This window comes from Rhinolophus hipposideros, assembly GCF_964194185.1.
Source record: "Rhinolophus hipposideros genome assembly, chromosome: 7".
Lineage (NCBI taxonomy): Eukaryota > Metazoa > Chordata > Mammalia > Chiroptera > Rhinolophidae > Rhinolophus > Rhinolophus hipposideros.
This window is the reverse complement of record NC_138053.1, coordinates 55,639,438-55,650,865: the sequence shown is the minus strand read 5'-3', so window position 1 is coordinate 55,650,865 and position 11,428 is coordinate 55,639,438. Positions and strand designations below refer to the sequence as shown.

At 37.7% G+C, this 11,428-nt stretch overlaps 1 protein-coding gene across 1 annotated transcript; it reads right to left on the bottom strand.

The window, feature by feature from the left end:
• Nucleotides 1-1,661: 1,661 nt before the first annotated feature.
• LOC308500207 (small EDRK-rich factor 1) lies at nucleotides 1,662-11,188 on the bottom strand. Its single transcript, XM_081054467.1, has 3 exons — nucleotides 11,004-11,188; nucleotides 10,078-10,186; nucleotides 1,662-7,787 (listed from the first exon to the last, which is right to left on the bottom strand). The coding sequence occupies exons 1-3, from the start codon at nucleotides 11,008-11,010 to the stop codon at nucleotides 7,715-7,717; spliced, it is 189 nt and encodes a 62-aa protein (XP_080910593.1). The 5' UTR covers nucleotides 11,011-11,188; the 3' UTR covers nucleotides 1,662-7,714.
• Between the last annotated feature and the right edge of the window lie 240 nt (nucleotides 11,189-11,428).

Genomic DNA, 11,428 nt, shown 5'->3' with positions numbered 1-11,428 from the left:
GAAGAGGAACAGGACTTTATTGGGGAACAGTGTGTACTTCCAGGACTTTTTTTCCAAGTCAAGTTGTCCTTTCAATCTTAGTTGTGGAGGGTGCCGTTCAGCTTCCAGTTGTTGTCCCTTCGATCTTAGTTGCAGGGGGCGCAACTAAGTCTTGCATCCCTTGCAAGACTAGGAATTGAACTGGGAACTTGTGGTTGAGAGCCCACTGGCCCATGTGGGAATCGAACTGGCAGCCTTCGGAGTTAGGAGCACGGAGCTCTAACTGCCTGAGCCACCAGGCTGGCTCGACAGGTTTTTTTTAAAATCAAATTAACTTCAGAGTAATTTTTTTTGAGGGGGGTAATATTAGGAGACAGTGTGTTTCTCATTGTTGTCCTTCAATCTAGTTGTGGAGGACGCAGCTCAGCTCCAAGTCCGGTCTGTATATTCAATTTTAGTTGCAGGGGGCGCAGCCCACCATCCCATGGAAGGAATTGAACCAACAACCTTGTTAAGAGCTTGTGCTCTAACCAACTGAGCCATCTGGCCTGGCCGCCCCTCCAGCAGCTCATTCTCTTCAATCTAGTTATGGAGGGCGCAGCTCACTGGCCCATGTGGGAATCGAACAAGCAACCCTGTTGTTCAGAGCTCACGCTCTAACCTACTGAGCCATCTGGCCACCCAATGGCAGGTTCTTTGTTGAAAAAGTATTTCTACTTATCAGAACCTGGCTCAACAAAAATGAACCTATGATATTTCTGTCCTCAAATAAATTATGACTTTTTTCCTGATGGTGACATCCAGATTTGAGTTACTGTATTTTACAAAGTTATTTCATATGATAGACAAATCACTCAAAGCATAACATAGTGAATTTCCAAAGGAAACCCTTTCATCAGATTTGAAGGCACTTATGTAAACATTAAATTTCTTCATGAACTGGAACCAATCTTGGTGCATGTGGAATTTTCAGACCAAAAACCTACATTTAGTCCCTCTTGGAAGTTGCCCCTAGTCAAATACAGAATCCAAATGATTAGCAATCAGTTTTCCCGTTTGAATAACGAACGTATATTGGAATTGTGAAGTGGAACAGTGAATATACAAAGGACAAGGCCAAAACCAATTAACTCCTTACCCCTACCTTACTTTAGGCTCTAGGGTCAGGAGATCAGAGATGTGTCAGTGATTTGCGTACAGAGTGCACACCAAACTGTTAGAACAGTAGAAAATTGAAAATTCCAAATGATGTTTTGAAAGAATATTTGAATTATAGAATGGACAAATGGTAGTATAATTCATAAACTAAAGATATAATTAGTCATCCAGTACGTGACGTTTGGACTCCCTACCCACATATATACATCATATACCACAAATACATTCTAGGTGATTTTTATAAACTTGGGATAGGTGAGATCTTAAGATGGAAACAAGAAACCACACAAGGATTGAAAACTCAAATACCTTTTGAGGGTCAGGCAGGTAATATAAATGAGTTAAGGAAGAGTTAGCAATAAGGGGTAGTGGGTACTGTAATCAGTAAATTTGAGGCTATCCCTCGACCACACCCCACTCACTCCACCTACTCCACCCAAATAAAGGCATTTGAGTTCACATTAAAAATTTGTAACATGTTACGCAGGGCAAGTCTGTCAGTTGATATCCTCACTCATAAAGAAACTACATTTTATTATGTGATTTAAAATTATGGCAAAAGCAACATAAAATCAAAGGACAAACAATAGTTTGGAAAATATTTGTAACATGTAAGAAAGTACTAATATTCCTTACATATTTAAAAAGAGCTTTGTCAAATTAAAAGTAAAAATAGCAAAACAGGCAAAGATAAAACAAATTAGTCATAGAGGAAAAAAATGTCCAATAAATATAAAAATAAGCCTCAACTCTGGAAGCTCTGTACTCAGTCTGCCTGGGTTCATATCCTTAACCAGCCACTTATTAGCTGGTGACCTTGGGGAAATTCCTTAACCCAAATCCCGTATCTTTATAAATACAGCCATCACTGTAGTACCTACATGTGAAGACTAAATAAAACAAAAAGCATAAAGCAGACAGAAAACATGGGGAGTTCACCAAAAAAATTACAAATGTCCAATAAACATGAAAATATGCTTAAGATCTATAGACAGGGAATTGCAAATTAAAAACTAAGAACCATTTCTCACTCAGGTTGGCAAAATTATTAGAGATTAATAATATCTGATGTTATCAAGGGCATGGAGCTATGAAGTGCTACCCTCTTATTGGAAAACATGTTTAAAATTACAAACACATATACCTTTGCCCTAGGAATCCTACCTTTAAGAATCCATTCTTATATACATAAAAGCACCACTACATGAGGTTAAGTATGCCAATATATGTATACGAGTATTATAGAATTTGTCATGGCAAAAGCTTTCAAACGTCTTGATTGTCCATGAGTAAGGAAATGACTGGAAAAATTATTGTACATCTATACTCTGGTCAGATCTATATGTACTGACCTGTAGGCCTATTAAAAACGAAAGTATCAAGTTATAGCTAAGTTTCCCATTTTTGAGGAAAAAAAACAAAACAAAATTCCTTGTAGTGGGTTGAATGGTGGCCCCAAAATAGTCCACCAGATACTTGTGAATGTGACCTTATTTGGGAAAAGGTTTTTGCTGATATAATTAAGGCTCTCAAGACGAGATCATTGTGGATTAGAGTGTACCCTAAATCCAATGACAAAAATCCTTAGAAGAGAGGAAGAAGACAGAAAATAAGGCCATGTGAAAGCAAAGGCTGAAATAGAAGCTATGCTACCACAACTCAGGTTAATGTCTGGAGCCACTAGAAGCTGGAAGAGGAAAGCAAGGGTTTTCCCCTAGAATCTTTCCCCAAGATTGGCCCTGCTGACACCTTGTGTTTAGACTTTTGGCTTCTAGAATTGTGAGAATAAATTCTGTTGTTGTAAGCCGCCAAATGTGTGGTAATTTGTTATGGCAGCCCTAGGAAACTCCCCACATCCCTTAGTTACGAGTATATGTGTGTTTAAATGTGTGCATAAGCATTGAGAGGAATATACAACTCTTTTATATACCCTATGTCCCAGCAATTCCAGTCTCTGGAATACACTCAATAGAAATAAGTGCTTATGACCACCAAGATATATATATTCATAATAGCCCCAAACTAAGAGCAATCCAAATGTCCATGAAGAGTAATGTGGATAACTAAATTATGGTATACTCAGATAACAGAAAGCTACACAGCAATGAGAAAGCATAAACTGCTACACACAAGATAGAGGAGTCTCACAAACGCAATGTTGAGCAAATGAAGCCAGATTCACAAAAGTACATACTGAATGATTCTACTTATATAAAAATCCAAAAACAACAAAAAACTAATCCATGGTGATAGATGGGGGCATTATATAAAAGTGGTAACAAGAGAGTTTGCTAGGGTGCTGCAAATGTCTATGTATCTTGATCCGGGTGGAGTATTTTTATGTAAAAGTCAATTGAAATGTACATTTAAGCTGTAGTCTCTTTATTATCATTTCACTGGGATACATACCTAGAAGTGCAATTACTGGGACACACAGTAAGGGTATATTTAGTTTTCTAAGTAATTGCCTAATTTATTGCCAAATTTCTTTTAGTCCTTTAGTTGCATTTTCCCAATTTTTCTATAATGAGCCGGCATTGCATTTTTGGGTTTTGAAAGCTGGTAGAGATACAAATGGTATAAGCTTCATTGTTGCTTCTCACACTTCAGATATTCCCTTACCACCTTCATGATTTGCATTATCATTTATCTGTAACTTTAAAACTTAGTCTTAGCCTTACAGTTAGAGTATTGGACTCTTATTTCACTTTAGTCTGCCCACCATCCATTCCCACTTCCTCTGGCAACTAAGCCCCAGATTTGTTTGGGGGACCACCTATTTCTCACTGGATATAGTTTTGCTTATACCATGGACTCTGATGAACTGTTGTCCTCTTGCCGAGGGGAAGGCACATAACCCAAACTAGTCCATCTGGAGGCACTCTAAGTGACATAAAGACTAAAAGTGGTTGTCAGGATTTCAACCTGATAGCAGCACTGTAGGGAGAAAAATGTCTTCATGATACCTCAAGGTTTTAACTCTTAACCTTTCCAAAGCCTGGAGTCTTCAACTTTTGGACCCTGGAATCTCTCATCCTTTTAAATGATGGTTGTGGTTATTAATAAATTATTCTGTTTGTAACCAAAAATTCCAATATATCATGAAATCAGTTTTGATGTGGTTATATTTCCTCAAGCATACATTAAAATTCAGAACTATATTAAATATCCATTCATAAGCCACCCTAACAATCATCTTGAGTGGTACAAGGCCAAATGAGCCTCTGACCCCCGCCCGCAAATGTCCTTGACATGCAATATGTTTATAAAAGGAAAGTATTCAATAGGATTGTGTCTTGATTTCAGAGAGATTGGTAAGCCATTTCTTATAAACTGACAAGTGTGGAGAAAGGCTCTACCAAATTATAATGCAAGTAATTGTTCCTGCACTGATATACCTGTAAGCAAAGTCACGTCCAACTGATAAAGTAGCAAGAGTAATATGTGGCATGGAAAATATTTCTATACATGTTATAATGAAATTTTAAAAGCTAAATTTTCCTGGGCAAATGCTATTACCTAATATGTATTAGCTAATTAGCACTATGTAATAGGTTTTTGTTTTCAAGAAGCAAGGTTGTAAGGAAAAGCCTGTAATAAGTTTTAAATCTTTCTGGAATTTATAGGGAAGTGCATTTGAGCACCTTGTAATCATTGTTCTTATCTCAGTGATATTTTCATAACTTGGCCATCTGGAAAGAAAACATATTCCAGTACATTATTATACAGCAAGTACTTTGGCAGATGAAGCTGTAAGAAGCAGTTTAATAAGTGTTCTTATTCAGTGTTGATCTAATAGAAAACAACGAATGACAATTTCATAAAAATAGTTCAATTTTTGAATTAAATTTTGGTGTTTATAGGTCTTTATCACCAAAGGCAATTAGGAATCTACCTAAAGAAGCTGACATGCTCCCTGCTTAGTTTATATCACTGCTAAAACTCCGACACGGGTGGTAAAATGTACAAATCTCATAATCTGATAGTCAAAGTCAATTGTATATTAGGTTTTACTTTAGGGATATGTTTTTTCCCCAGCTTTGTTGAAATATGATTGACAAAAATTGAATATATTTAAGGTGTACGAAGCTAACAGCAGTAGTACACCTGCTTTAAAGAGGAAAGCTCTTTTTACAAGGTAGAACTTGAAAATATTATACAAAAATAGATTGTCAGTTTCTAGAAGTGGCTAAACTCTTCTCATCTATAAAAACATGGGGGGAAAAGAGAAAAATATATTTTTTTAAAGTTGGGAAAATGTCAGTAATCAATATTCCCTTTTAGACCAATTTTCAAAAACAGGCTAGTTTGATAAGTGGGTAACAATTTCTTACACTGCCACTAATAGACAAGGCATTCAAAGGGAATCAAGTAACTGATGAAACTGACCTCTGTAAATCACCTTGGATAGTAGCAGCTGCTCCCTCTTATTTCCAGCAGGACTTAGGAAGATTGCTAATAATAACGCACTACCTCCTGTTAAGGATGATGCAAGACAGTATTTTTAATGTCTATAATAAGGGTGTTCCATGGAGTTTGGTATTTTCCAAAGTACACTGTAAAGTTGGTACTACTTCTTCTAAATAATTTTATCTTGCTTTGGCAACAAGTCAAAGAAATATCTAAAGGTGATACATGAATTAACTTTACCAACTGATTACAATTGTTAACCTGTATTTTCCCCTTACTATCTTATAATTAACCAGTTTCCCTCTTTAGAAGTTTAGCCATTTTAGTTACCTTGCTTAAATATACTACATGAAAAGAAACTGAAGTGTCAATATATTTCAGCAATCACACTTTTCTTCTTCTTAGATAACTTTGCTGTCCGTCTGGAGGAAATATCTGGTAACGTTGAAGTTAAAAATCAAATCCTTATCTTAATGAATTTCTTCAACATACCATAAAAAATTAATAACATTCAGTTTGGATTTAAGTCTTAATGATTAATTACAACCTAGAGAGCTTCTTTATCCTAATATTCATGTTCTTTCGGAACTGTAGTTTTCCCTAGATTTATAAGAATTATTTAACTTAGTAAAAAGTCTCAAGTTATTCCACTACACGGGATATTTTAAACATGGAAATTATTCTTTAAAAAAAGCAAATAAAAGATATGGCTTAAAGCATAAAAAGTTCTTTGTATCATGGCTTATCACTTGGTGTAGAAATTCTAGAGATAGAATTACAGAAATCAGATCCATAAAGAATCTTGGTAGTGCAATCAGACTTCTTCTTTATCCCTTTTATCAGAATGTAACTTAAGCTGTTGTAATCCTTTTACCCTGTGACTACTATCATATAAAGTTTTGAAGACTGAAGTTAACCCAAGAATTAGAACAAAGCTTTAATTTAAATGAAAATCAGAGCTACTATGAAGATAAAAACTCAAGCTAAAAAATTTCTTGTTTGCCTCATTCAGTATTAGAGACATTTAGAATTCTATCCTATTTATGGGTGATACCAGTGGTAAGCGACTTATCACAAGATTACCAGAACCTTCATTAAGATATTAGGTAAACTCTTGAAGATTTGTCCATTAACATATTGCTAGACATTAGATGATCAGTAAAAATTTGAATTGCATTAAGTGAAAAATCAAGTACTTGAATAATACTTTAAAGTTATGTTATTTACTACTTCAATGGTATTTTTTATTTATTTTTATTTTTTCAATGGTATTTTAATTCTCTTTGCAATAATTATGCCTATGTACTTCAGAATAGCAAAAGGTCTCAAACCTTAGCTTCTCTAGATTAACATATTTCCAAAGTTATAACCATCATTAAGTCCTAAGTTTTTGAAGTCTCAGAACAGACTGAAAAACGTCACTCTTAACAACACAAAGAGTGAATCCTAATGAAACAATGTACTTTGTGTGATAATGATGTGTCAATGTATGTTCATCAATGATAACAAACACACCCCACTCTGGTGGGGGATGTTCACAGTGGGGGAGGCTCTGCATGAGAAGGACAGGGGTATGTGGGAAATCTCAATTCTGTTGTAAAACTAATTCTGCTCTGAAAAATAGTCTATTAAAAAAAAGGCACTTATTCCAAAAATGTTCAAGCTCTAAGTAGAACTCTTACTGAGATCTGATTCAGTTTATGTTCATTTAGTTGCTATTCCAGGTCATTTATACTATGTATCTATTGTAAATTCTTCAAGCAAACCCATTGATTACAAAGCAAAATTACTAATAGATAAACATTATCTTAAATTCTATACAATAAAGCTGACTTCAAAGATCTACTTTAACAAAATTTATGGCAAAGATTCTAGAGTTATATGAGATCCTATTATCTGATCACATTACCTCTCTAATAAATTATATACATGCTCACTGTTGATAGAAAATAATGTTCACCAATATATCACATGCATGGTGTGTTTTATTCTTTGAAGAATGGTTCTGAGACATCACACTAAGTCAGGCTGAAGGTAAAGTTTAAAACAATTTTATAAGGATATGTTATAACATACGTAATGACTGTTCACTCTACAAAATCTTGATCATAGAGCTTATGATACACCTAGTTGGCAGTAGCACCCAAGTGTTCCAAATAGTCAGTCATCATTTTTGTCTTGTTTGCATAGACTTCTTCTCATTAGCTGCTTTCTGCTTTTGTTGCATGATCTCAGAGTCCCTATAATTGGAGAAAATGCTGTAAGTTGTTACAGAAAAACTGATTATGTTCTCACTTGTTTTCTATATGCAACCCATTCAGTACACTAGAAGACAATTTAAAACACGATATAAACATTCATGTCTTTCCATTTTCATGGATGGAGACAGAATGGGAAGGCAAAGAATGGAAAGGCTTGAAGCCAGATATTATTTTGAATACCACCTTTACTGTTATTGTGACCTTGGCAAATAACCTTAAAGCCCTTTCAAAATCAGAGCAGTACATATCAACATTGTTCTCAGGAATACCTATGAATATACATATATGAAAGCATGTGACATTAGCTAGCTATATGCAGAAATGACACTCTTTGTTGTCAACAAAGTTAATACACTCTAAATTTCTTCCTGAAAAAAGGGGGATTTATGAAGTCTCCTAGATATCCTAACTGATACCTAGGATTAGAACACAGATGTTATGAAGCAATTCAGTTTCTTGCAAGTCCAAAAGCCCAATAGCTAGTGATTGAAAATGGATTACACTAAAGAAAAGCAGGATATTCAGAGATTTTCTTAATCCTTTGTGCCTCTGGCTGAACTCAACTTAGTATGAACTAATTCATACTAAGTGTGAATTACAACCAGAGTACCTAGGGTAGATGGTCCAGAAGACCATCTACCAAATAAAATGGCTATGTATTCAACACTTACTATGTGCCAGGTACTTTACTGGCTCTTGATTAAATCTCACAACTCTGAGTTATTATCCCCATGTTTCAGATTTTAAAAAGTAATAAAAAAAATTAAAGGCTGAGAGCTAAATAATTTTCCCCAAAATAAATAAAAACCAAGGTTTGTCCAATTTCAAGGTCCAGGCTCTTTCCTATCTTGTTATTGCATAGATTTAATATTATATTTTAATTCAGGATAAGTATCTCTGTTCATGACAGTAAGACATTTCTGTAAAGACAATAGCAAAAACAAGGATGGAAAAAGAAGGAAAAACAAGACAGCTACAAAGAAACGAGGTACTGTAGAAAAGAATAGTGATAGTTTTCTGTTTAAAACCAAGCTCTGTTGTGTTTGCTCTATGACCTTACTTAGTATTGCTATGGAAGTTCAGAGCTTCAGTTTCCTATTCTATGTATTGGGCCTAATACCACTTTTCAGGGCTCTGATGAATAGAGATGATACATATAGATCACCTAGCACAGAGCTTTATAACAAGTTGGAATTCATTAAACAGTGGCTATTACTGAACCAAGCTAGACTAGGTTCTCTAATTAGGGTCACTGATCTGTACCACTTTCACTTTTATTCCAACGTCAGTAAACAGAAATTTAAGGCAAAGCTTATCATTTTAATAATAAATGTCATAGAAAGAAAGCATGAAGTGATATTTAAGGTTTTCCACCTCATTAAACAATGATTTTTAACTCTGGCTGCACATAAAAATTACCTGGGGAGCTTTTCAAAAGTCAGGTTTAACTTATGTACAATACAACTTACCTAGAGCACCTTTTAATGCCCAACCCCAGACCTGTGGAGGGCATAGGTTTGGGTTGACAGCAAGGTTTCCTAGGTGGTTCTAATGTTCAGCCAGGCTTGGACACCATAGAGAAAGCATGCTGAAGCATGTTAGTCAATTATTCACTGACTTACAAGTTCCACATGGACAACAAAATTTAATTTTACAATAAAATTAGTATATGTGCTGCCGAAGCGAGCACAATTTTACAATAAAATTAAACTTTAACTTTATTTGAAACATGAATGTGTTTTTTCACTTAAGTTCAAAGTATTTCTGTAGTTTTGTTTTATATGTCACATATAGTCTTCTATCAAAGCTGTGTACTTACATTCTCTCCAGCCCAATGGATCTTCAGAAGTCAATATAGCTACGTGTACTTTTTTTGTGTCTCTTTCAGAACAGTTATTACTATAATTGAGTCACTTGTCATCCAGACAAGTTTGAGTAGAATGTCTGCTTTGAAAATGTTGTATCCTTAACACCTAACCCTAACAGTGAGCATGTGGAAGATGTTCAATTATTTTGCTAAATGAAATTCTCAGGGTTGTAGTGGAGTTGCATGAGATTCTCTGCAAGACAAACTACAGCTTGAGAGCTTTAAATTCTTCATCCATGGGTTGGGAAGACAACTACCCCATGTAGTTTTAGTATGCCTAGCACACAACAGATATTCAACCGTTACCTCTTTCTGCCTGGTTCTACCAAGGATTTTAAAAATGCTTTTCATTCTCTAAAATGAAAATTTCGGTGACTTGAGAATTCCATGAATATCACTGACCTCTGCTTTCTCTGAGAGGTAGTCAAGCTATCATCTTTTCTTTTTCCTTTGCTAATTTCCTGGGATTTCTTCATATTTTTCTGGCGGGCAAGTTCTCGTTGATTTCCACCTATAAAGAGAAACAGTCATGCTCTTTTCCCATCTCCAAAATTATTAGTTCCATCATAAGGCTCTTATTTAAGAGCATCTTAAGTTTACTTTTTAATAAGATAAGCCATCAGAGTATACTGCACTCAATGGTGTTCCCAGGTCAGACCACAGGGAGGAAGCGTAAAGGTCAACACTTGAGGTCTTAAGAGTATTATCATACCAATCAAGGTGTTCACTGGCTGTACATACCAGATCTCTTAGAACGGGCGTTCCAATAATCTATACATGTGGGCCAGTATTCCAAAATAAGTTCTGGCTTTTGAGGGGTGTGGGTAGAAAGAGAGAGACACAGAGATCACACCTCGCACACGTTGGCCCATCACAATCCGACTGTTAAGCAAGCAAATGCAGATGCTTGTAAAACATTACCTGCGAGGGCCAAACAAAAGAGCTAGGGCCGAGACGCATTCGGAACTCCCGGTTTTTATTAGGCCTTACAATTTTAAGTACCAGCTATAAACCATCTCCAGCCGGGGACCCCTCCCGAGGCTCCCATCTCCACACACCGGATCCACACACCTCACCTCCGGGGACGTGTTCCTCTACCGTGTAAACTCGCACCCGAAGGGCAGGCACCTGCCTGACCTTTCAGGCCGGACCGGAGCCAAAGGTCCTTCTCTCTCTGCTGTCTGAAGACAGGGTCCCCCACCCCGCCGGAGCCACGGGGATTCACCAGCCAGCCCCCACCTCCCCGCCAACCGCCTCCGTTCTCAGGGATCCCTTAGGTTCCTCTCCGGACGCTCCCCGCCGCTTCCCACCCCCGTCCGCACACTCACGGGCCATGCCAACAACCGGACCGAGCCTGCAAAGGAGCGACTCGGAAAAACACCGGCTTCCTCGCACGCTCAGCGACCGACCCCACCGGTGGACCAGGAAGGCTGAGCCGGCGCGGGCCGTCCGCTGGGCGACGCCTCTGCTCTGTCCACCGCCCCGCCCACCGAGACCAGACCCGAGCGGCCGGCGCGGCCGGCGCGCGACTGCGCGTGCGCCGCTGGGCGGGCGGGGCCGAGCGCGGCGGGGGCTCCGGGGCCGCAGCTCCGGGAGACGAGTCCGCGCCTGAGGCCCTTGGGTCGCGCAAGTTTGGTCGAGTGTCCAGGAAACAGGTCCTGTGTCTTAGAGACGGATAGGCGTGTGTGGGTTTTCCCCACCTTGTGCCGGGCACCGGTGCCTGGCCAGCCCCGTTTTGGGTAATGGCAAAAAC